Source organism: Thalassophryne amazonica, chromosome 3 (assembly GCF_902500255.1).
Source record: "Thalassophryne amazonica chromosome 3, fThaAma1.1, whole genome shotgun sequence".
NCBI classification, from domain to species: domain Eukaryota; kingdom Metazoa; phylum Chordata; class Actinopteri; order Batrachoidiformes; family Batrachoididae; genus Thalassophryne; species Thalassophryne amazonica.
In genome coordinates this window covers 45,415,687-45,442,773 of record NC_047105.1, presented here as the reverse complement: position 1 = coordinate 45,442,773, position 27,087 = coordinate 45,415,687, and the positions used below count along the sequence as shown (strand labels likewise).

General features: G+C 41.2%; 2 protein-coding genes across 2 annotated transcripts in view; one reads left to right on the top strand and one right to left on the bottom strand.

Moving 5' to 3' along the window:
- LOC117506630 (mitogen-activated protein kinase kinase kinase 12-like) overlaps positions 1 to 11,713 on the top strand; it is a 95,008-nt gene extending 83,295 nt beyond the window's left edge. The window contains exons 13-14 of the mRNA XM_034166157.1: positions 3,667 to 3,967; positions 10,798 to 11,713. Of these exons, the coding sequence (XP_034022048.1) occupies positions 3,667 to 3,967; positions 10,798 to 10,884 (388 nt within the window). The 3' untranslated portion in view covers positions 10,885 to 11,713. The remainder of the gene's footprint in view (positions 1 to 3,666; positions 3,968 to 10,797) is intronic.
- A 4,469-nt stretch (positions 11,714 to 16,182) lies between these two features.
- The window catches only part of LOC117506628 (poly(rC)-binding protein 2-like), a 33,188-nt gene continuing 22,283 nt past the window's right edge, over positions 16,183 to 27,087 (bottom strand). Inside the window, exon 10 of the mRNA XM_034166156.1 lies at positions 16,183 to 16,838. Within this exon, the coding sequence (XP_034022047.1) occupies positions 16,409 to 16,838 (430 nt within the window). The 3' untranslated portion in view covers positions 16,183 to 16,408. The remainder of the gene's footprint in view (positions 16,839 to 27,087) is intronic.

Here is a 27,087-nt window from a genome sequence, read left to right as displayed (position 1 = left end):
TCCCAAAAACCAGTTTTATTTGTTATTATCTATCGTCCACCTGGTCGTTACTGTGAGTTTCTCTGTGAATTTTCAGACCTTTTGTCTGACTTAGTGCTTAGCTCAGATAAGATAATTATAGTGGGCGATTTTAACATCCACACAGATGCTGAGAATGACAGCCTCAACACTGCATTTAATCTATTATTAGACTCAATTGGCTTTGCTCAAAATGTAAATGAGTCCACCCACCACTTTAATCATATCTTAGATCTTGTTCTGACTTATGGTATGGAAATTGAAGACTTAACAGTATTCCCTGAAAACTCCCTTCTGTCTGATCATTTCTTAATAACATTTACATTTACTCTGATGGACTACCCAGCAGTGGGGAATAAGTTTCATTACACTAGAAGTCTTTCAGAAAGCACTGTAACTAGGTTTAAGGATATGATTCCTTCTTTATGTTCTCTAATGCCATATACCAACACAGTGCAGAGTAGCTACCTAAACTCTGTAAGTGAGATAGAGTATCTCGTCAATAGTTTTACATCCTCATTGAAGACAACTTTGGATGCTGTAGCTCCTCTGAAAAAGAGAGCTTTAAATCAGAAGTGCCTGACTCCGTGGTATAACTCACAAACTCGCAGCTTAAAGCAGATAACCCGTAAGTTGGAGAGGAAATGGCGTCTCACTAATTTAGAAGATCTTCACTTAGCCTTGAAAAAGAGTCTGTTGCTCTATAAAAAAGCCCTCCGTAAAGCTAGGACATCTTTCTACTCATCACTAATTGAAGAAAATAAGAACAACCCCAGGTTTCTTTTCAGCACTGTAGCCAGGCTGACAAAGAGTCAGAGCTCTATTGAGCCGCGTATTCCTTTAACTTTAACTAGTAATGACTTCATGACTTTCTTTGCTAATAAAATTTTAACTATTAGAGAAAAAATTACTCATAACCATCCCAAAGACGTATCGTTATCTTTGGCTGCTTTCAGTGATGCCGGTATTTGGTTAGACTCTTTCTCTCTGATTTTTCTGTCTGAGTTATTTTCATTAGTTACTTCATCCAAACCATCAACATGTCTATTAGACCCCATTCCTACCAGGCTGCTCAAGGAAGCCCTACCATTATTTAATGCTTCGATCTTAAATATGATCAATCTATCTTTATTAGTTGGCTATGTACCACAGGCCTTTAAGGTGGCAGTAATTAAACCATTACTTAAAAAGCCATCACTTGACCCAGCTATCTTAGCTAATTATAGGCCAATCTCCAACCTTCCTTTTCTCTCAAAAATTCTTGAAAGGGTAGTTGTAAAACAGCTAACTGATCATCTGCAGAGGAATGGTCTATTTGAAGAGTTTCAGTCAGGTTTTAGAATTCATCATAGTACAGAAACAGCATTAGTGAAGGTTACAAATGATCTTCTTATGGCCTCAGACAGTGGACTCATCTCTGTGCTTGTTCTGTTAGACCTCAGTGCTGCTTTTGATACTGTTGACCATAAAATTTTATTACAGAGATTAGAGCATGCCATAGGTATTAAAGGCACTGCGCTGCGGTGGTTTGAATCATATTTATCTAATAGATTACAATTTGTTCATGTAAATGGTGAATCTTCTTCACAGACTAAGGTTAATTATGGAGTTCCACAAGGTTCTGTGCTAGGACCAATTTTATTCACTTTATACATGCTTCCCTTAGGCAGTATTATTAGACGGCATTGCTTAAATTTTCATTGTTACGCAGATGATACCCAGCTTTATCTATCCATGAAGCCAGAGGACACACACCAATTAGCTAAACTGCAGGATTGTCTTACAGACATAAAGACACGGATGACCTCTAATTTCCTGCTTTTAAACTCAGATAAAACTGAAGTTATTGTACTTGGCCCCACAAATCTTAGAAACATGGTGTCTAACCAGATCCTTACTCTGGATGGCATTACCCTGACCTCTAGTAATACTGTGAGAAATCTTGGAGTCATTTTTGATCAGGATATGTCATTCAATGCGCATATTAAACATATGTAGGACTGCTTTTTTGCATTTACGCAATAGCTCTAAAATTAGAAAGGTCTTGTCTCAGAGTGATGCTGAAAAACTAATTCATGCATTTATTTCTTCTAGGCTGGACTATTGTAATTCACTATTATCAGGTTGTCCTAAAAGTTCCCTGAAAAGCCTTCAGTTAATTCAAAATGCTGCAGCTAGAGTACTAACGGGGACTAGAAGGAGAGAGCATATCTCACCCATATTGGCCTCTCTTCATTGGCTTCCTGTTAATTCTAGAATAGAATTTAAAATTCTTCTTCTTACTTGTAAGGTTTTGAATAATCAGGTCCCATCTTATCTTAGGGACCTCATAGTACCATATCACCCCAATAGAGCGCTTCGCTCTCAGACTGCAGGCTTACTTGTAGTTCCTAGGGTTTGTAAGAGTAGAATGGGAGGCAGAGCCTTCAGCTTTCAGGCTCCTCTCCTGTGGAACCAGCTCCCAATTCAGATCAGGGAGACAGACACCCTCTCTACTTTTAAGATTAGGCTTAAAACTTTCCTTTTTGCTAAAGCTTATAGTTAAGGCTGGATCAGGTGACCCTGAACCATCCCTTAGTTATGCTGCTATAGACTTAGATTGCTGGGGGGTTCCCATGATGCACTGTTTCTTTCTCTTTTTGCTCTGTATGCACCACTCTGCATTTAATCATTAGTGATTGATCTCTGCTCCCCTGACACAGCATGTCTTTCTCCTGGTTCTCTCCCTCAGCCCCAACCAGTCCCAGCAGAAGACTGCCCCTCCCTGAGCCTGGTTCTGCTGGAGGTTTCTTCCTGTTAAAAGGGAGTTTTTCCTTCCCACTGTCGCCAAGTGCTTGCTCACAGGGGGTCGTTTTGACCGTTGGGGTTTTTACGTAATTACTGTATGGCCTTGCCTTACAATATAAAGCGCCTTGGTGCAACTGTTTGTTGTGATTTGGTGCTATATAAATAAAATTGATTGATTGATTGACCACAAAATCTGTAATCTGGATCAGATCCGGATCAAACTTTGTCAGTCAATAAAGGACACCATCCTACACAACACTGTCAAATATTAAGGATGTATTATCAATTTTGATAGAGTTATTAATTTTTGAATATTCATTCAATGTTAAAGATAGGGATTAAAAAAAAAAATTAGTTCTTGCCTATCAGGATATGAATCTTCTGTAAAAAGAAAAAAAAAAAGAAAAAAATTCATAATGATATATGAAAAATTGTGGGCTCAAGGCTGTTCACAAACAAACGGGCAAAAACATAATCTCTGCCCAATTTTGTTGAAGGATGTCAAAAGTATCTCAAAATATTTCACTTCAAGTTTGAGTAACTCACTATTTGTGCAGTATAAATTTTATGAACATGTCAATCTGGTGCAGTACACACAACCACAATCATGGGGAAGGCTGCTAACTTGACAGTTATCTAGAAGACACTCATTGACACGGTCCTCAAGGAAATTAAGTCACAGAATAATATATAAAATTTTCACTTTCTGAAATAACACAAAAGATATTGAACTTTTTTCACTATATTCAATTCATTTTTTGAGATGCACATTACTTAGATCTTCCAAATACAGAATAAAGAAGGTTCTGGTTCTTTGTGCTCTTGATCTGATCAAGTTTGTTGAACCTGTTGTCCCACTAGGCGTCCTGTAAGCATGACCAAGTGCCAGTCACTGTCGACCTTCAGCTCAGAGAACTTATCAGTGTCAGACGGTGAGGAAGGAAACACCACTGACCACTCCCACAGTGGCACGCCTGATGTGGTCAGCACCAACACCGATGAGCGTCTGGACGACAAGAGTGATGACCTACTGTCTCAGGGCTCAGAGATTCCTGCAGACCCATCTGACCCAACCCAGCTGGGTTCTGATGGGTTATCAGAGAAGGAAGCTGTTCTTAGACAAGTCAAGACCCAGCTCACTACAAATGACCTTAATTATGAGGTAACCACAACAGGAATAAAGAGACAACATCCATCTACCAAATACACAGTACTGTGTACAAGATTTAGGCAACACAGGAATTGAGTAACAATGTTATGACAATGTTGAGTAACAATGTCAATGTTAATGTTTTTTCCCACCAATCTTAACGTCTGAAACATTTCTATTCTATCAAATGTATTATAAAAAGGCAACAGTGGCCTTGGTGGCCACCAGACTGAGGTTTAGGAAATTAAAGTACTGTAACTGACAAACAAGCTCAGTTCAAGATAGATGTAAATTCGAAACCACACATAGCGTCTGCTTCATTTACATTCATAGACAACCCCAATTCCAATGAAGTTGGGACATTTTGAAAAATGTAAATAATAACAGAATACAATGATTTGAAAATCCTATTCGACCTATATTCAATTGAATACATCACAAAGACAAGATATTTAATGTTCAAACTGATAGATTTTGTTTTTTTTTGTGCAAATCTTTGCTCATTTTGAAATGGATGCCTGCAACACATTTCAAAAAAGTTGGGACGGGGCAACAACAGACTGGGGAAAGTTGATGAATGCTCAAAGAACACCTAATTGGAAACAGGTGAGTGTCATGATTGGGTATAAAAGGAGCATCCCCAAAAGGCTCAGCCATTTACAAGCAAAGATGGGGTGAGGATCACCACTTTGTGAACAACTGCGTGAAAAAATAGTCCAATGGTTTGTGACCATAGGACCTTTGTGGCTGGTACGCCGGTGGGATCGAACCCCGGACTGCTCGAACTAAAGACCCGAACTCTACCAGGTCATCCAAAGGGGAATTCCCCGTTAGCCAATTTTATTTATTTTCCTTTATATAGCGCCAAATCACAACAGAGTTGCCTCAAGGCGCTTCACACAGGTAAGGTCTAACCTTACCAACCCCCAGAGCAACAGCGGTAGGGAAAAATTCCCTCTGAGGAAGAAACCTCAAGCAGACCAGACTCAAAGGGGTGACCCTCTGCTTGGGCCATGCTACAAACATAAATTACAGAAATATTCACAGACGAATATACAAGAATTGCTGTTGGTGCACAGGACAGCAGGGTCACCAACACAAACACAACTCCCATCTCTGGATGGAGCTGCACCTTAAACAGAGAAAACACAGAATCAGGCATCAGAAAGACAAAAAATACTGTATAATTTGCCAGCATTAAACAACAAGAAAAACAGAGAAATACTAAGGTGATCGCCGGCCGCTAAGCTTCACTAAAAGACCCAGAATTTAGGTGAAGTTGAGGCCGCGGCCCACTCCAATTACTAATAACATGAATTAAAAGAGTAAAAAGTGTAAAACAAAATTATACCAGTATGCTAGCCATATGAAAGGGAAAATAAGTGCATCTTAAGTCTGGACTTGAAAGTCTCCACAGAATCTGTTTTATTGATGCAGGGAGACCATTTCACAGAACAGGGGCACGACAAGAGAAAGCTCTGTGACCCGCAGACTTCTTATTAACCCTAGGGACACAAAGTAGTCCTGCACCCTGACAACGTAAAGCCCAGGCCGATACGTAAGGTTTAATTAGGTCAGCTAGGTAGGGAGGTGCCAGTCCATGAATAATTTTATAGGTGAGTAGCAGAACCTTAAAATCTGATCTCACTGGGACAGGAAGCCAGTGAAGAGATGCCAAAATGGGTGTAATGTGGTCGAACTTTCTGCTTCGTGTCAAAAGTCTGGCTGCAGCATTTTGAACCAATTGGAGAGCCCTAATGCTAGACTGCAGTAAACCAGAAAATAGAACATTGCAGTAGTCCAATCTAGAAGAGATGAACGCATGGATCAGGGTCTCAGCATCAGCCATAGACAGGATGGGACGAATCTTCACTATATTTTGCAGGTGGAAGAAAGCAGTCCTAGTAATATTTCTAATATGGAGGCCAAAGGACAACGAAGGATCAAAAATTACCCCAAGGTTCCTCACTTTGTCAGTGTGATGTATGACACACGAGCCTAGGCTGAGTGTTAACTGGTCAAATTGATGCCGATGTCTCACTGGACCAAGAACCATCATTTCAGTCTTTTCAGAGTTTAAAAGTAGGAAGTTTCTAGACATCCAACTTCTCACTGCTGCAAGGCAATCTTCTAAGGATTTTATGTGAACAAGATTACCAGCAGTTATCGTCATATATAACTGAGTATCATCTGCATAGCAGTGAAAGGTAATCCCAAAATGCCGCAATATGTGCCCAGGGGGTGCTATATAAAGGAGAAAAGCAGGGGGCCTAAGACAGACCCCTAAGGAACCCCAAATTTCATGTCACTAAGGTTAGAGGTAGTGTTACTGTACAAAACACAGTGAGAACGACTGGTCAAGTATGACGTCAGCCATGCAAGGGCACTCCCAGTAATCCCAAAATGATTCTCCAGCCTATCAAGTAGAATATGATGATCCACTGTATCAAATGAGATCTAACAGCAGCAGAACCGTAGTGGTGTCCGAGTCCACTGTAAGCAGAAGATCATTCACCACTTTAGTGAGAGCCATCTCAGTGGAATGATATTTTCTAAAAGCAGACTGCAGTGGCTCAAAGAGATTATTCTCAGTAAGATAGTCTTCGAACTGTCGTGACACCACTTTTTCCAGAATTTTAGAGCAAAATGATAGATTTGATATCGGCCGATAGTTTTTCAACACACTAGGGTCAAGATTAGGTTTCTTAAGTAATGGTTTAATCACTGCAGATTTGAAACGTTTAGGCTTAGCCAAGCTAGCGGGAACGTCTTTTCAGTCCGGACTTCATCTTGCTACAAGTTTAAGAACAATGTTTCTCAATGTTCAATTGCAAGGAATTTAGGGATTCCATCATCTACAGTCCATAATATAATCAGAAGATTCAGAGAATCTGGAGAACATTCTACACATAAGCGGCAACACTGAAAACCAACATTGAATGCCTGTGACCTTCGATCCCTCAGGCGGCATGGCATTAAAAACCAACATCATTGTGTAAAGGATCTTACCGTGTGAGCTCAGGAACACTTCAGAAAACCATTGTCAGTTAACACAGTTCGTCGCTGCATCTACAAGTGCAAGTAAAAACTCTACCATGCAAAGCGAAAGCCATACATCAACAACTTCCAGAAACGCCACTGCCTTCTCTCGGTCCGAGCTCATTTGAAATGGACAGAGGCAAAGTGGAAAAGGGTGCTGTGGTCTGATGAGTCCACATTTCAAATTGTTTATGGAAATCATGGACGTCGTGTCCTCCGGACAAAAGAGGAAAAAGACCATCCCGATTGTTACCAGCTCAAAGTTCAAAAGCCAGCATCTGTGATGGTATGGGGGTGTGTTAGTGCCCATGGCATGGGCAACTTACACATCTGTGATGGCACCATCAATGCTGAAAGGTACATCCAGGTTTTGGAGCAACACATGCTGCCATCCAAGCAACGTCTTTTTCAGGGACATCCCTGCTTATTTCAGCAAGACAATGCCAAGCCACATTCTGCACGTTACAACACCATGGCTTCGTAGTGAAAGAGTGTGGGTACTAGACTGGCCTGCCTGCAGTCCAGACCTGTCGCCCATTGAAAATGTGTGGCACATTATGAAGCATAAAATACGACAACAAAGACTCCGGACTGTTGAACAACTGAAGTCGTACATCAAGCAAGAATGGGAAAGAATTCCACCTACAAAACTTAAACAATTAGTGTCCTCAGTTACCAAACGCTTATTGAGTGTTGTTAGAAGGAAAGGTGATATAACACAGTGGTAAACATATCAGTCCCAGCTTTTTTGAAATGTGTTGCAGCCATCCATTTCAAAATGAGCAAATAATTGCACAAAAACAATAAAGTTTATCAGTTTGAACATTAAACATCTTGTCTTTGTGGTGTATTCAACTGAATGAATATAGGTTGAAGAGGATTTGCAAATCATTTTGTTTTTATTTACATTTTACACAACGTCCCAACTTCATTGGAACTGGGGTTGTAAAATCCTTTCAGCGGGGTTGTGTGTGGGTGCAACTTTATTTGAATTTTAAAATATCAGTGTGTTCGTTTGCTATATGATATATATAACTGCAGAGGAGCAGTGTGCCCGTATGTTACGTGTGTTGTTAATGGGGGAAGACATCTCTCCCTTAGAAAAACAATCTGATATGTATCTAAATACATAGAAAAAGCTTTTCATTATGACACGGTTAGGTTCGATTTGGTGTGATACGATGAAATCCAAAATAATTCAATTAGGGGAGGTGATGGTCTAGTGGTTAAGTGTTGGGCTTGAGACCAGAGGATCCTTGGTTCAAATCCCAGCCTGACCAGAAAATCACTTAAGGCCCTTGGGCAAGGTCCTTAATCCCCTGATGCAGATGGAAAAGCGCTATATAAATGCAGTCCATTTACCATTAATTCTTTAATATAGACATTCATTTTCCATGAAAAATTTGAATAAACCAAAAGTATATATTAGTAATTACATATACAAACGTAAAGTACATACCTTCAGATATATAGTTGTGTTCAAAATATAGCAGCGTGTTTAAAATCCTTATAATAGCTTTTATTTCCATACATGCAAATGCATTAGGGGAAAAAAAAAAGCAGTGTCTGCATTTTTCTTTACAAACTTAAACATTTACTGTATGAACTGAAAAATGCTTGAAAATTTAGCTTTCCTGTGAACCACCATTTTTTGAGAACTGCTTCACATCTGTGTTGCATGGAGTTGACTTCAGGCACCTGTGAACAGGTATTCCAGCCCAGGACAACTGGACTAAGTTCTACAATTCCTCTGCATTTCTTGGTTTTGCCTCAGAAAGATTTTTATGTCACCCCACAACTTTTCTATCCGGTTGTTAAGCTCTGACGTAACGCATCACGTGATAAATCTATTTCCGGGTCCAAAGACCGGCAAGTTTACAATTAAAGTTACGTCTGTATGATCCTTTTAAGGATCTACAGTTTAAGTTTAGTTTGTGTTTAGTGTGTGCAAACTTCCCTCCCGCTGCTCTCCGCCTCCGTTAACCACATTTGTCTGTTTCTATAGTAAGAACACTTAATAAAACTTTTTTCCTTTTACTTTATATATTTTAATATGCACAGGTAAAATATACATGTCTGTTTGTTAATAAAAAATTATGTATTACAATAAACAGGACATTAAAGTGCAAACTTCACTTCCCCCCCAATGACATGAACAGGAAACGATCGCAGCTCACAGCAACTCCCATTGAAAATAACGGAGAAACGACCTGAGCGTCTGGCATTTTTACATAAAACAAATGCAATAACGTCTAGAAACCCAGTTAATATAGCCAGGAGCGTTTTAGGCACAATATACAAAGAGTTTTATGTTGCGATGTTAATGCTGTTGTCCGTGTGAAGCGGTTTAAGTGCAGCCTGATCAGAGCATCTCAGTGCAGTTCTCAATGTTAATGACAGCGCGCCTTTTTCGTTTGAAGCCGGAAGTTGAAAATCACATGATGCGTTACATCACACTTAACAACCGGATTGAACTGAGGTCCCGGGATTGGGCTGGCCACTCCATAATGTTAATCTTGTTGGTCTGGAACCAAGATGCTGCTGGCTTGCTGGCGTCTTTGGGGTCATTGTCTTGTTGAAACATCCATTTCAAAGGGATTTTCTCTTTGGCAACATGACCTCTTCAAGTATTTTTGATGTAATCAAACTGATCCATGATCAATATGTGTACAATAAATAGGCCTGACACCATAGTATGAGAAATATCCCCATATCATGGTGCTTGCTCCACATTTCACTGTCTTCACAGTGTACTGTGGCTTGATTTTTTTTGGGGGGGGACTGACAAACTGTCAAACAATCTTGCTGTACATTGGCTGCCTTCCTCCTTAAATAAAGGCCACCTGTTTTTCACAGAAAAAATGCAACCTCTCCCCCCACTTTCTGTAAATTAAGTTTTTCTTCATGTTTTGATTTGAAATAAAATGTAGTGTTGTAATGTATTTAATGAAAAACCAGGGACCTTCTTGAGAGCACTGCCTCTGCTCGCATTTTGTTCACCACTGGAGGCAGCATCTTATACAGCAGCAGAAAGCACACCGTAGAAGAAAACGGTATGACAGTATTAACAAATTGTGCACTGAACATAAAATTCAAACCTGGACATTTGTCTCTTATGGGTTTCTGTGGATACAGTCACTTCCGGCAAAGTAGCCAGTGGGTTGCCACGGATACAGTCACTTCCGGTGAAGTGGCCAATCCGAAGGCGAAAATTCATACTTCTATGACTGGCCGCCCGATGAAAATGAGCTCAGGCTGCATTGTCTATTGAAATCAGTTGATTTTGTTGTCTCTAACTTGCTTCTAACAGCCAGCTGATAGCTCTGGAACGACAAGATTTATACACCAAGCTGAACTGAAATGAACCATTGTACATTAAATTGACTTTAGTGTCTAGTCTGACCCCTATGAAAAGTGACCAAATTACCATGTATTTGTATTGAGCTCAGCGATGTTTTCATTGGCCAAAAATGGCCACCAGATGGCGCTCGTTGTAAAGTCTCAAAGGTGTTGATTTTATTTCCTTGCAAAGTTAACATGCCTGTGACCAGTTTTGCAAAAGCCTTGCACTGACCTTTGAACTTTTAGGAGAGTTGCATCAAGCTGTCGCCCAGTTGACAGTACATAGATGGATACAGAGGTCCAAATATCTATGTAGTTCTTTGACTTAAAAATCCTTTTCTGCTTTGTATCAATGAATTGTTATACCCCTCTTATTAATTTTATGCAACAGTAATTCAAGGATCCAACATACTCATCAGAAGAGAATACTAAATTATATTGATGCTTTTGTTCTAATCCAGGGCCTGTACGATGACTCCGACTGTGACAGTACTGAGCTGGATCATTCAGGAAGTGCAGAACCCAGTCAACCTGCAAACAACTGGTGAAAAGTCAACATCTATACATGACAACTGCAGACAGATTTGGCTTTGAAACAGACCTCCCAACCCCAACGCAGAGCCAAGAACACACTCCTGGTACAGAGGCAGGAAATGACGTACAACCTAAGCAGGAGAAAAATATAAAGAAAGCTGAAGAAAAAAAACTGAACATTTTCCTTTTGTTAAAAAACAACAACAAAAAACCATTAGAATGAAACTGAACTGGGACAATGTGTCATCCATTTTCCTGTAATGGGTGGCTTCACACATTTATCACGTGAGGCTACCCACAGATGGCTCTGCGCTTCCATGTGGATTTGTATTTTTAATCTCCCACATGGAGGCGGTCATTTCACACAGTGTCATTTCTGCAAAATGTGTTTTGATAAAATTATATCATGGCATCTGTGGTTTAAATTATGAATCTTTTTAAGACAACCATTGATATTGCTTGCACTTAATTTCCCAAATCCTCGACATTATGCACTATTTATTTTTATTTTTTTTACTGTGAATTATTTTGGTATCTTAAAAACAATCTTTGCATTCTTTGTGTCATTTAGTTTCCATTGTTTTTAAATTTACGTGTCATGGACTGAGCTGCCGTTTTCTACTTCTGTTTTTATATCACTGTAAATGTGTTGTAAAATGAACAAATTTTTAATATGTGAGATTGTATAATTTAATGGTGCTGATCTTTCTAACTAGGTGGTCCTATTCCAAGCCCGAACAAGCTTATGGTAGTCGATTGTACTGTAGCTGCTGTTTTAATTGTGAGCATCAGAACAGAGGTAAAAACTAAGCACCAATTCTGTACATCCTGCCAGGTTAAAAAAAAAAAAAAAAAAGCATGGCTGCGTGGTTTTACTGAGGCAAATGTATTTTAATAAGTATTACTGTGCTGTCTGTATTAAAAGACAATAGCAGTGGGTAAAAATCACTTCACCCCCCCACCCCACCCCCCCCACCCCCAAAAAATCTACAGACTGAAAAACTTGAGGGGCATGTTTTTTGTTTTTTTAAATAATCAATATTCTATTGGGTATTTACAGTAGTGTTCAGAATAATAGTAGCTCTATGTGACTAAAAAGATTAATCCAGGTTTTGAGTATATTTCTTATTGTTACATGGGAAACAAGGTACCAGTAGATTCAGCAGATTCTCACAAATCCAACAAGACCAAGCATTCATGATATGCACACTCTTAAGGCTATGAAACTGGACTAATAGTAAAAGAAAGTAGAAAAGGGGGTGTTCACAATAATAGTAGTGTGGCATTCGGTCAGTGAGTTTGTCAATTTTGTGGAACAAACCGGTGTGAATCAGGTGTCCCCTATGTAAGGATGAAGCCAGCACCTGTTGAACATGCTTTTCTCTTTGAAAGCCTGAGGAAAATGGAAAATGTTCAGAAGAACAGCGTAGTTTAATTAAAAAGTTGATTGGAGAGGGGAAAAACCTATACGCAGGTGCAAAAAATTATAGGCTGTTCATCTACAATGATCTCCAATGCTTTAAAATGGACAAAAAAACAAAAAAAAAAGAGAAATGTGTAAGAAAATGGAAAACAACCATCAAAATGGATAGAAGAATAACCAGAATGGCAAAGGCTCACCCATTGATCAGCTCCAGGATGATCAAAGACAGTCTGGAGTTACCTGTAAGTGCTGTGACAGAAGATGCCTGTGTGAAGCTAATTTATTTGCAAGAATCCCCCGCAAAGTCCCTCTGTTAAATAAAAGACGTGCAGAAGAGATTACAATTTGCCAAAGAACACATCAACTGGCCTAAAGAGAAATGGAGGAATATTTTGTGGACTGATGACAGTAAAACCGTTCTTTTGGGACACAAGCACAGGAAAACACCAAAATCTAACACTTAGCCCCCTTCAGAAATGGCATTATGCGGGACAGCTGGATCTAAACAGTCTTCATGCATGTAGGGAACACGATGCCGCTGAAAGCGTCCATTCTTGTGTTCACCTTGGTCGCTATGTAGCCGTTTGTATGTATATTAACAAGATATCTAAGAATCCAATTTTGATCACACTTGGGATGGATGTTGGGCCAAATGATTTAGTGATTTGATTGTGGTTAGGATCCGTGAAAAATCAAGATCTGAGGTTAAATGTCAAATTTCTAGCCACATCCAAATATGTAGAAAATGGAAAATTTTATGAAAGAGTTCAGATATTTTACCATTATTACACATGACTACCGTACTTTCCGGAGTATAAGTTGCACCTGTCAAAAAAACATGCCTTTGTTTGGGGCGAAATAACTTGCTACAGAGTTTAAGTTGCACCTTTTTTTCCCCCTGTATGTGGAACATACTTTTTAGCAGTTTCCCTGGGGGTGACTTTTAAATTCCATAAATAATAAAAATGACCAACTAAGCATGTGATGGACAACATACTGAATGTTATCTGATGCCGTTTTAACAACAGAAACAGCAGATGGCAAAAGGATTGCTGACCCACTACGTTGGAAGCACAAAAATGTGAGTCTTTTGAATTTTTTGTTTTTTAAAATCAGCTTAAATTTGGGACTTTTGGGCCATGTTGAGGTGTATTTTTATTATTGGACTTTCTTTTGTGCACCAGCTCCTGTAAAAGTCCTATATAGTTATTACTGTTAATAATAATGAATGCATGATTTTTTTTTTTTTGGCATACAAGTTCAACTGGAGAAGGCTCGGGACTCACACTAGAAGAAAGAGGGGAAAGGGGGAGGATACTTATATTCTGGAAAAAACATCAAAAAATAAAAACCGTTATATTTTCTCCACGTGTCTGATATTCTGAAATGTGGGCATGGCTTCACTGTGCTCTCTGAGCACTTTTGCTCTAGTTGGTTTTGTCACTTTTGGGAAAATGTTTATCCTGCCCATCCCACATCCACAAAACATTTTTAACAAAAGCGTGAAGCCTTACAATTTCAAAAAGGTTTATCAGCCTACAGAAAGGCCAACCTTGAGCTAAGAGGTGTTCAGACATAGCTTATTTACAATCATGTCAGGGTTCTATATTTGTGCAATCTTTAAAAACTTGCTTTTGTGTGTTTGCGCATCCCGACAGGCCTTCACGTACGCTTCAAGCCGACTGTATAACAGCACATTAAATCATGTTCCAGTAACCCAAAAACTCCTCGATCTCACTCAATAAGCTAAACATGGCAGCTTTAAGTTTATTTAAACAATAACAATGAAAAGCTTTAAATTGTGTAACATTTCAATTGATTGTAAATCCCTCCCAAGGTTTAATGAAACAATTTTTTTTATGCAGGATGTTGCCAAAAAGCAAAACTGCCCTTTTAGTGTCTCAACTGTGCAAAGTGTCCATTTACCGATGCAGAGTCAAAGCTTCTATGTACTGAAATGTTTTGTTTTTTTTAATACTGTATCATTATTATAACAGTACAATAAATATATTTACTTAAAAGTATAAAGCTTTTACTTTGTGTATTTCACATTACATTACTGACAGAATCTCCAAGACACGTTGTGGTTCGAGCATTTTACGTCTTTATTTCTGTATTTTTAAATTTTTTGTTTTGTTTTTTCTTGTTTGTTTTTTTTTTTTAAACAATGTGGCACCCGGATCTACAATCTCAAAAACGTGCACGTTTCCTTTCCCGCAAATGAAAAATAATAAATTCTGATTTGAGCAAAGCAAAGAGCAGAAAACTAGTGTTAACTCACAACCCCTTGTTTAGTTCCAGAGCATAAACCATTCAGTTCTCAACCTCAACACACAAGACAGATCAGTGTCCAAGAGTTAATCCCCATTGGTAATAATTAAAAAAAAAAAAAAAAAATTTCCTCCATTTAAAACAAATATTCCAATATTTTTAAGCATATATCTGTATATATATATATAGTATCAGTCCTTACAAAAAAGCGAGGAGAACCCTCTGCTTCCAACCCCGATCACCACGCCCAACCCCAAAAAAAACTTCCCACCCCAGCAAAATATCAACATATGTTCTTATAGGACAAAGAGGGCAAAACCAGGAATGACATGGAGTGAGAGGAAGTGGGGAAGGGAGGGGGTGTAAAAAAAAAAATAAAAAAAAACCCAAACAAACAAGACCCTGACATGCGTAAAAATACACCTTTTAAACGATCTTGATTAATTCAGTAACACACTAGCGCCACTTGTTGGAACCAAAGAAAACTGTTGTGAGCACATGTACAGCTATGCATTTGTGGTAACACGGCTGAAGTGTATTTAATGTTACAAGCACTGAAGTCGGAAAGGTGCCCCGTGGAAAAACGCTGTGCATTTAAAGCACGCAAAACTGGACAGACTGAGAAAGGAGGACATAGAAACACAACAATCATTGAATTTTTTTTTGTCATTTTTCCCCCCATTTATAAAGAAAAACTAAATCAAACAGAACTAAGACTATATGCCTAATACACAGTTTTCAAACTGTATTCCTCTGTGACAAAATAAGAACAACAAATAGGAAAAGTCAGAGGATTCTTCAAGGACAGAGAGGAAAAAAAAAAAGGAAAAATTATTAAAACCTCTAACTCTGCTCATAAGGGGAGTTAAAACCAATTGGCAGTTTGCTTTGTCAGACTAAAACCAAAACAAACAAAATAAATTAATACATGAGCATTTTCAAGGGGGTGGGTGGGGGGGTGACATGATTTCAAATGAGCAGGAGGCTGTACAATTCAATATAAACCTCAAAGTAGGATATTTGCATTGACTGGTTATGGTAGCCAGTGGTGTGATAATGAGATATAGTGCAGATGCAGTTGTCTATCAGTTGGCTGCCAGTCCTGTGGTCTCAGAGGAAAGCCTGGAGAAACACACACCAGGAGACCAGGGGAGGAGAGAGAATAAGGCATGCAATCAGACAGACAAACCCTCATTTACTGTACAGTTCAACAAAAACCTTAAATAAGCACACCACCTAAATGTTACAACAGCAACTATATGCTTCATTATAAAAAGAGAAATCAATGTCTAATTTGCCCACTCCTATGTACATTTTTTTCCCCTTAACCAGAGTCAGCTAACAAGTGCAGATAATGTTTCATCAGTTAGGGATAAATAAGTGTTTTTGTGAACCGGACAAACCTGAGGACAGATTGCTTGGACTTACAACGGTTAGTTTCATACACGAGCAAAACTAAAAAAATTTCCATAACTTTACTTTTCTACATTAGACCTAGCAACAGTTACCGAAAAAAATATTCACCACAAGAAACTTATTCCAACAAATTCTATGTGACATCTTAAAGCGAGCCTCTACCTGAGCAGTACTTCAGTCCTTTAAAACTGTAACGCTCAGGGTTTTTGCTTTTTTCTTCCCAGGACACAAGCCAAATCCAAGCTAAAGGCTATCTCTTGTAAATATGGCAGCAACAAGCTTTCTTGGCTGTCAAACACTTCTATGTGGGCACGTTTTCTCTTTTATGTTTTCTTTTCTGTAATAAGCACAGCCACACACAACAGCAAGTGCAGAAACAAACAGACGCCGCCAGTACTCGAGTAGTTAGACGACTTATGCTTCCGTCACTAGTACGGGGACAGCCTTCGCCTTTTGGACTTGGAGCCCAGCTCGGGGGCGATTTTGGGCTCTGGGGGGTTTGAGTGCGCGCTGGATCCGCTGACAACATGGAGCGCCAGCAGTGGGAGGGGCTTGAGACTGAGGAGGCTCGACACACAGGCAGGAGAACTGGGGAGCAGGGAATCAGTGGAGGAGGAGGAGGAGGAGGAAGAGGAGGGAGGAGACGGCCCTGTAGCCAACAAGGACAGAGGAATGGAGGCTGAGGGGGGCACCACACAGGAGGAAGAGGAGGAGGAGGAGGAAGAGGAGGAGGTGGCAGCAGAGGAGGTGGTGGTGGTAGTAGTAGTAGTAGTAGTAGTAGAGGTGGAGGGAGGGCAGAGGCTGGTCTGTTCAGGGTTCAAGGAGGAGGAGGAGGGAGGAAGTTTAGAGGACTCTACACTGTAGAAAGAGAGACAAGGAGAGAGGGACAACACAGTCGGGGTGTGTCACAGGGCTGGTGAGCAAGGCAGAGGAACTGTTGGGGTTAGGGGTTGGAGGGGTGAGTCAATCAGGGGTGTGATCAAAACAGTACACAAGCTACATTACTAAAGAATTACACACACCCCCCCGCCCCAGCCCCCAAAAAGGTAACTTAAGGATGTAAAAACAACACACACCTTAACTAATGATTGAGTGAAGACATTTAGTTTTAAACAAAGTGCAGCAACCAGAAAAAGTAAGTGACGTGTCTGACCAATGAAAAACAGTTAACGAAAAATTAAATTATATAGGAACAGGATTTTAAGTGGAGCCATCTACACTTTCACAGACTTCAACTAATCTATGCTCATGGCAGCCACCACATTGAGGTGCCAGCAAAAAGTCAGATTAGAGATGTTCGAGAAGACACAGTTTGAGATCAGAAGACGTTGGAGAAGCCCATTAGTTACAAACTGCATATTCTGCCTCTTCATCTGTGTCAAAGCATTTAAAATGCTTTAGTTTAATTTTGGTGCACATTGCCAACAAAAAGTCTGTAGGTCCAAACCACATTTTAAAGTCAGGTGTTTCTTCCCCCAAAATGTTTAAAGGGCCACAACATCTGTCTGAGATGCTGCAGATCAGAGTAGGTAGATGATTTCAGTGGTACTCGGTTTCTTTAACTGCTGCACTGTGAATAGCGACTTCAGACTCACTTTGACAGTAAATCAACTCTACAGCTAAAACAGGAATGTGTCTTTGGAAAAATATTCAATGGCATGGATCTCTGTAGAAACCATTAAGAAAATTCAATACTAATATTGATGTTAATCAACTGTCCAGCATATCTAAAAATACAACCATGGCAGGCAAAGAAATATCTGTATGAAAGACAAATAAGTCAATAAAAAGAAATTAGCCAAAGAATTTTCAACATGCCCAATTGTTGCAGATGACTTTTTAAAACTGTTAATAAGAATAAGATAAACTACAAAGATGTACAAGTTTCTTTTGTCTTGGGTCACATGACCCCAAGACATGAGTACAGACCACTCCACATTACACAGATCCACTCCTTTGACATTTTTATGTGTACTCAGTTACTAGGATTATATATTTGGAGGAAACAAAAATAAAACTAATTTTTAAAAGTGGAAAAGAGGTTTGAACTGATGGCCAAAGAGGGGGGAAAAAAAGCTAAATTTTGGCCTCAACTGTGAAAATCACCTTGCAGGTAACTGTACTTCCTATCATGCCTCCTGTCAAACTTGAAGAACAATGTTGACTTTTTGTCCAACAGCAGATTTGTTTATACCACTCTACCACCTTGGTAATGACTAGGGTTGAGTATCAAGAACCGGTTCTTTCAGGTATCATTAAGAAATTATTCGATCCACCGATGTCAATAGTCTTTTTGCTTAACAATTCTCTTATCGGTCCTTCAGAGAGGCTGTTGTTTTGGAGAGTGTTTGTCAGGAAAATGATAATTTCTCTGTAATCAACCGCTTCTGCAGTGTCAAACCTGAGTCACTTTTGCATGGATTAAAGTCACTAACTGGGACAAAATTCTCCTCCGTTCTGTTCACACAACTCTAAACGCCACACCGCTCTCTGTCGAGACAAAGTCTGCTCTGAATTAATAACTTCAAAGCAAATCGCTGCTTTAAATAAAATGACACTTCTTTCCACACGTAATACAGACAAACTACAATCAACCATGGAGTGGACCCTGGAGGTTTGATTTAGTGTTAAAATTTTCTGGAGAACCTCCCCCAGAAATTTTTGAAATGTTACATACAATTTTCTTGCTCCCTCTCCAGGAACCATCACCTTACCATTGGTGGAGAGGTTTGTGTGTCCCGTGAACCTGAGAGCTGCGTTGTCTGGAGCCTGTGTGCTCCTGATAGGATGTCCCATGGTAAGTTGGTCTCAGGTGAGGGGCCAGAGATGGAATGGTTCACACAAAGACTATGAACAAACGAGGCAGAGGAAATGTGACCCAGCCCAGAGGCCCGTCTTGAGCCAGGCCTGGACGGAGGGTGAGCGCCTGGTGGCCGGGCTCATCACAGAGCTGGCCGGGCCCAGCCCAAAGAGGCAACGTGGACTTCCCATCTCCACCCTGTGGGGTCACCAACCGCAAGGGGGGCGCTGGGGTCAGGTGTGCTGTCCTATGAGTGGCAGAGAAAGTCGAGGGCCTCGATAGACCAGACCCGGGCAGTAGAAGCAATCTCTCTCTCAGAAGGTGTGAAACGTCACCTTACTGTATGGAAGGACCCAGAACTTGTGCACCCTTGGCTCCGGAAGTACTCTCCTTGATAGAGGTTGGACCTTATTCTTCTCTGGAGTTGCCCAGGGTGTGAGGCTCTGGGCGGGTGTGGGGATTCTCACAAGTCCAAGGCTGTGCGCCACTGTGTTAGATTTACCGTGGTAGACAGGAGGGTCACTTCCTTGCGCCTTCGGGGTGCGGGGGGATGCTGACAACGCTGACTGCATATGCACAGAACAGTTGTCAGTGCATGTCAGAGCACAAACCAAGCATGAAATCAAAAGAATTACATGTAGACCTCCGAGACAGGTTTGTCTCAATGCACAAATCTGGGGAAGGGTACAGAAATACTTCAGTTGCTTTCAAGGTTCCAATGAGCACAGCGGCCTCGTCATTCATAAATGGAAGTGGTTCAGATCCACTAGAACAAAATTCTCTGATATTATGAGACAACGATTGGACTCTTTGGTGTGAATGCCAGGTGTCATGTTTGGAGGATGGTTTCCTTACAGTGAAGCATGGTGGTGGCAGCATCATGCTGTGGGGATGTTTTTCAGAGGCAGGGACTGGGAGACAAGTCAGGATTGAGGGAAAGATTAATGCAGCAATGTACAGAGACATCCTGGATGAAAACCTGCTCCAGAGCGCTCTTGACCTCAGACTCGGGCAACAGTTCATCTTTCAGCAGGACAATGACCCTAAGCACACAGCCACGTTATCAAAGGAGTGGCTTCAGGACAATTCTGTGAATGTCCTTGAGCGGCCCAGCCAGAGCCCAGACCTGAATCTGATTGAACATCTCTGGAGAGATCTGAAAATGGCTGTGCACCGACGCTCCCCATCCAACCTGATGGAGCTTAGGAAGTGCTGCAAAGAGGAATGGACAAAACTGCCCAAAGACAGGTGTACCAAGCTTGTGGCATCATATTCAAGAAGGCTTGAGGCTGTAATTGCTGCTAAAGGAGCATCAACAAAGTATTGAGCAACATATGTGAATACTTATATACACATGTGATTTCTTTGTTTGTTTTTTTTATAAATTTGCAAAAAATAAAATAAAACTTTTTACATGTTGTCATTATGGGGTTCTGTGAGTAGAATTTTGAGAGAAAAATGATTTACTCCATTTTGGAATAACATTGACATAAAATGTTGAAATAGTGAAGCGCTGTAAATACTTTGGAGATGCACTGTTAAAACAGGGCATCAGAGAGTGTGTGCAAATTACAGGGGCATCGCACTACTCAACCTCCCTGGTAAAGTCTACTCCAGGGTGCTGGAAAGGAGGGATAGTCCGATAGTCAGCCAATAGTCAAACAACAGAGTGAAGAGGAACAATACGGGTTCCGTCCTTGCTGTGGAACAAGTGACCAGCTCCTCACTCTTACAAGGGGAGCCTGGGAGTTTGCCCATCCAGTTGACATGCGTTCTGTGGTCTTGGACAAGGCGTATGATCACGTACCCTGGGAGATGCTGTGGGAGGTGCTGCAGGATTATGGAGTGAGGGGGGTCCCTTCTCAGGGCCATTCAATCTCTGTACTCAAAGCGAGAGCTGTCGGGGTCCTTGGCAATAAGTCAGACTTGTTTCCGTTGGAGGTTGGACTCTGCCAGGGTTGTGCTTGATCACCAATCCTGTTTGTGATATTCATGGACAGGATGTTGAGGCATTGTCAGGCAGAGAAGCGTCTTCAGTTTAGTGGGCTAACGGTCTCATCACTGCTTTTTGCAGATGATGTGGTCCAGTTAGCATCATTATCCTGTGATCTCCAGCACTTAGTGGATCGGTTCACAGCAGAGTGTGGAGTGGCTGAGATGAGGATCAGCCCTTCTAATTCAGAGGCCATGGTTCTCAGCAGGAAACCGATGGATTGCCTACTCCGGGTAGGGAATGAGATCTTGCCCCAAATAAAGTATTCCAAGTACCTCGTGGTCTTGTTCACGAGTGAGGGGACAATGGAGCATGAGATTGGCAGGAGAATCAGCGCAGCAGGGGCGGTGTTGCATTTGCTCTACCCTACTGTTGTAATTAATAAAAAAGGGAGTGGAGCTGCAAGGAAAAGCTCTATCTACCAGTCAATCTTCATTCCTACTCTCATCTATAGTCACGACCGAAAGAACTACATTGCAGGTACAAGCAGCTGAATTGGGTTTCCTCAGGAGGGTGGCTGGGGTCTACCTTAGAGATTGGGTGAGAAGCTCGGTCATTCACGTGGAGCTCAGAGTAGCGCTGCTGCTCCTTCGCGTTGAGAGGAGACAGCAGAGGTGTCCAGTAGTCCAGCATTAGGGCTCTCCAATTTGTTCAAAATGCTGCTGCCAGACTAATGCAGGAAGCAAAAAGTTTGACCACATTACACCCATTGTGGCATCTCTTCACTGGCTTCCTGTCCCTGTGTGATCAGATTTTAAGGTTCTGCTACTAACCTATAAAATTGTTCACGGAATGGCACCTCCCTACTTAGATGACCCATTTAAACCCTACGTACCGGCCCAGGCTCTGCATTCTCGGGGTGCAGGACTACTTTATGTCCCAAGGTTAAATAAAAAGTCTGCAGTAACAGAGCTCTCTCTTATTGTGTCCGTTATGTGGAATGACCTCCCTCCTTCAATAAAACAGTCAGATTCTGTAGAGACTTTCAAGTCCAGGCTTAAACCGCACTTATTTTCTCTTTTGTATGGCTAGCATACTGGCATAGTATGTTACTATGCTTTTTACCCTTTTAAATTCATTTGATTAGGAAACGGAATAATGTCAATGGAAGAATTCCGTCAAAAACATGATATAAGATCAAAGACTGACTGGGAGCGTTAGCATTTCTGTATGAACAACGGTTAAAAACTGGCCAGAGAAACAAAAATTACCCGGAAACGTTAACCACAAAAGTACATACCCATCATTGGGAACACAGCTGTCATTTGTACGACACCTGTCACTACTGTCACACAATCCACATATTGCGCCACTCTTATATACTCTCACCTTCCCCATACAATACCACAACTCTTCTCTTAGTACCTAATTATGAGCTTTCTTTAAATCCAAAAACACAATTAACTCCTTCTGGAATCTAGCCTTTTCTATGACACCTACTGGCTTCCACTACTTTCCCACAGTATCATACCGTAGGTGTTCAGCCCTATGCCTCTGTAGTTACTGCAGATCAAGACACCCTTATTCTTATCCATGCCAGTGCTTTTCTCCTCCACTCCTCAGGCATCCTCTCACCTTTCATTAAACAATCCGGTTAAAACTCATATGCCATCTCTCCTTACACTGCCATGTTTCCAGTGGTATATCATCTGGGCCAACTGCCTTTTCACGCTTCATAGCGATCCTGACTTCATCCTTACTAATCTGGCATGCTTCCTGATTCACTCTGTATACATACCTACCTATCTAGTCAATTGGGTTCAAGTCCTTTTCCTCCTTTGAGTTCAATTTTACGTACAGATCACTATACACACACACACACACCTTAGCCGTTGCCACCTCACTATCCATTTTAACTCACATCTGCTTCCACTCCTGTTTATGTTTACTTCTAAGACAATCTCAATTCTTTTGCTGTATGCCTTCATTTCACCACCTTGTCTTCTTTCCTCTGCCCAGTTGTCACAGGTAGTAACTTCCTTGCTGTAATTTATTTCCATTCAACTTTCTCTATTCTTTTCCACATTTAGAGTTTGGTCATCGAACACATTCAACAAGGTGAAAATGGGTCTTTCTTCCCATGTTGAGTTGTTGCTGACTGCTACCGTCCTACCACGTTTCGGGGAAATGTTATGTTTTTGACTGAAGTGATAGAAAAGGTCTGTTGAGTATCTCTTTACAGAGTAACTTTCATTTGACACATTCTACAAATGATTGTCTTGTTTAAAGCCCAACTACTTCCAAATGACATACTGTCAGGGCCCCTTCGTGAAATTTGGTCGAAGTGCACACAAAGCAGGAATCGTGTGCAAAACATGTAAAATCATCCCTGCCTCTAATGCCATGTTCACACCGGGTGCGATCAGACGCTACAAATTCGCGGGGGTCACGTGGCGACAGACGCACCTCCTTCGCCCGGTGTGTTGCTCTGCTTTTGCTGCGAAAATTCGCCCCGGTGCGTCATCAAATAGGAGGAGGTTCCATTCCGCTCTCCGGTTCAGGTTGTCAGTCAAGTTAACATGACTGACCTTGATCACACGGTGCGAGTTGTTGTGGAAAGCTCCCAATACAGAGAGTATCATTATTTGCTGCAGGAGCTGCGTCTGGATGACGGCCGCTTTCAGAGGTCTTTCCACCTCTGCGGGATGCAGTTTGAGGACCTCCTGTCCCGTTCACGCGTGCACATATAAACAATAATAAAAAAAAAAGAAACTCCGCTGCTTGCTGCAGCTCGCTCTTCCCCCCCAAAAACTCATAATTGTCATAATTGTGTTTAGAAACCAGTCACCATTTGTTTTATTATACATCTGTGTAGTTAATTAGTAAAATAATCTCCACGGACGATTCACTCGCGCGCGCACGTAAATTAAAAAGAGAAAGAAACTCAGCTCCCCGCTGCTGTTCGCTCCAAAAACTCTGTCATAATTGTGAAATAAAGGACAAAAGAGGCATAAGTCCTGCTCACAGGCTGCTACCAGATACAGGACATGTTCACTTCTTCAGTCAAACTCCAGACATCTCCACGTCACTACATATTCATTCCCTGATTGGTCATCGCGGCGCGATGAGACGAAAAAGTTCAGATTTTTCAACTTGGGGAGGAGGGCAACACGACGTGATGCGACGCAATATCGCGCCACAAACACGCGAATCGCTCAAAATCGCTTCACTCGCGTCCATCGCATTGTGCTGCATGACTTGGCGCCAAAACGCATCCTTACATAGGGATTACATGGCAACCTGTTGCTGCAGTCGCTCGTGTCATGCCTGATGTGAACGCGGAATAATGCCTCATACACATGTTGCTACAACTATCTGCGCATACCAGTGGCTGAAAGAGAGTGTGCGCTGTAAGAGCACATCGATCCCTCCTGTGGCAGGTGTTGGTCAAATTCCAGCTGAGACGCATAAACATCTAACAGCGCTCTTTTGGCACTTCGAAAATGTGTGGCTATTTGCACTCTTGGCAAGACAACAGTCTGACAATCATTGTCATGCTGGCAGTGAAATTTGTCTAAGTTCCCCAAGAGTGTGGCTTTGGTGTGCCTGCTAAACTGACAGGAGGTGTGGCCGTCGACAGACGCAGCTGTGGAGATCTGTCGATCTGGGCATCCCAGCTGGACAACACGTACTGTGTGTTTGACCAGACATGGACTAACAACTGCTCACTGTGACACGCATGTGTCTGTTTGCTGTCATCACGTGGACATAAATAAAAACATATTATCGCTGTGGCAATATATGCTGTGTGCTGCAGTGACCTTGCTCGCGCTCCTTTGCTGCAGCCTATTGATATGCTGCCCCCAGGATGAAATGGGCCATCAGATCAGAACACGCAGCAGGCGATCTGAGTTTCATGTCACCCACGTGAGCTCTGTTCCATATGATTAGGTGTCAGTTCTGGCGCGCTGTCCACAAGACACACGTGTCAGTCACGACACGCGCCAGCAGATGTGGACATGAGAAGAACAAACTGCTTCTCATTCATGTCATTTCACGACTGCATGTCTGTGACCATGGGTCATCTACAGAGGAACAGATGGATCATATTTGTATTGCCCGCTTGATAAGAGGGATTCAAAATAAAATGCTGTTTTTTTTTTTTAAATAATGGTGTATGGTTTTATTTATTTATGTTTTTAAATAGGCCCATCTCTTGTTGATTTCAGGCATTTTCCCCACACCATTTACAGACCAGTGATGGTAGCTCAGTGGTAAAGTTTTGGGCTGGCAATCAGTAAACTGTAGGTATGAATCCCGTGGGTGGTATGTTTTTGTTTTTTGATTCCACATCAGCGGCGCAATGTGGTTCCACAGGTACCAGCTGGTTTTTATTTACTCCATCAGCGGTGTGATATGTTGCACCTCGCACTGTATTCCTGCTTGACCGACAACGTTGCATGCACGAACCCTCGCACTGGGATCATGCATGCCTGCCTGTCAGCGCGATTTTTCGTGGTGCGGTAATTCAAACTGTATAAAATAATTCACCCCCTCTTTCATTAGACTCATGTTTTACTCATGAGGTAAACAGACTGGTGCCTAAACAAGCCTGCAGTCATACGGCAGAACTTTTGCTTTAAATATGATAATTTCATAAAAGGCACTGTGCAAAATACATCAGATGAATGTGGCGCTGTAAAAGAAAACACACCATTTCCCACCCCATTAGACAACCATGAAGTAGTAAAAATTGTGAAAGCAAAGTCAGACTGAAAACTGTAGTATCAACAGCTGGAAGCACTTTGATCCTGTCTAATTGAAAATCATTCTGTCGCAATTAGCAATCAACTACTCAGCCTGGGCAGGAAGCAGTTGCCCCAAGGCGCTTTATATTGTAAGGCAAGGCCATACAATAATTATGTAAAACCCCAACGGTCAAAACGACCCCCTGTGAGCAAGCACTTGGCTACAGTGGGAAGGAAAAACTCCCTTTTAACAGGAAGAAACCTCCAGCAGAACCAGGCTCAGGGAGGGGCAGTCTTCTGCTGGGACTGGTTGGGGCTGAGGGAGAGAACCAGGAAAAAGACATGCTGTGGAGGGGAGCAGAGATCGATCACTAATGATTAAATGCAGAGTGGTGCATACAGAGCAAAAAGAGAAAGAAACAGTGCATCATGGGAACCCCCCAGCAGTCTACGTCTATAGCAGCATAACTAAGGGATGGTTCAGGGTCACCTGATCCAGCCCTAACTATAAGCTTTAGCAAAAGGAAAGTTTTAAGCCTAATCTTAAAAGTAGAGAGGGTGTCTGTCTCCCTGATCTGAATTGGGAGCTGGTTCCACAGGAGAGGAGCCTGAAAGCTGAAGGCTCTGCCTCCCATTCTACTCTTACAAACCCTAGGAACTACAAGTAAGCCTGCAGTCTGAGAGCGAAGCGCTCTATTGGGGTGATATGGTACTACGAGGTCCCTAAGATAAGATGGGACCTGATTATTCAAAACCTTATAAGTAAGAAGAAGAATTTTAAATTCTATTCTAGAATTAACAGGAAGCCAATGAAGAGAGGCCAATATGGGTGAGATATGCTCTCTCCTTCTAGTCCCCGTCAGTACTCTAGCTACAGCATTTTGAATTAACTGAAGGCTTTTTAGGGAACTTTTAGGACAACCTGATAATAATGAATTACAATAGTCCAGCCTAGAGGAAATAAATGCATGAATTAGTTTTTCAGAATCACTCTGAGACAAGACCTTTCTGATTTTAGAGATATTGCGTAAATGCAAAAAAGCAGTCCTACATATTTGTTTAATATGCGCTTTGAATGACATATCCTGATCAAAAATGACTCCAAGATTTCTCACAGTATTACTAGAGGTCAGGGTAATGCCATCCAGAGTAAGGATCTGGTTAGACACCATGTTTCTAAGATTTGTGGGGCCAAGTACAATAACTTCAGTTTTATCTGAGTTTAAAAGCAGGAAATTAGAGGTCATCCATGTCTTTATGTCTGTAAGACAATCCTGCAGTTTAGCTAATTGGTGTGTGTCCTTTGGCTTCATGGATAGATAAAGCTGGGTATCATCTGCGTAACAATGAAAATTTAAGCAATACCGTCTAATAATACTGCCTAAGGGAAGCATGTATAAAGTGAATAAATTGGTCCTAGCACAGAACCTTGTGGAACTCCATAATTAACTTTAGTCTGTGAAGAAGATTCCCCATTTACATGAACAATTGTAATCTATTAGACAAATATGATTCAAACCACCGCAGCGCAGTGCCTTAATACCTATGGCATGCTCTAATCTCTGTAATAAAATTTAATAAAATGTAATTTTATTTAATAAAAATAAAATACTTGAGGACTAATCT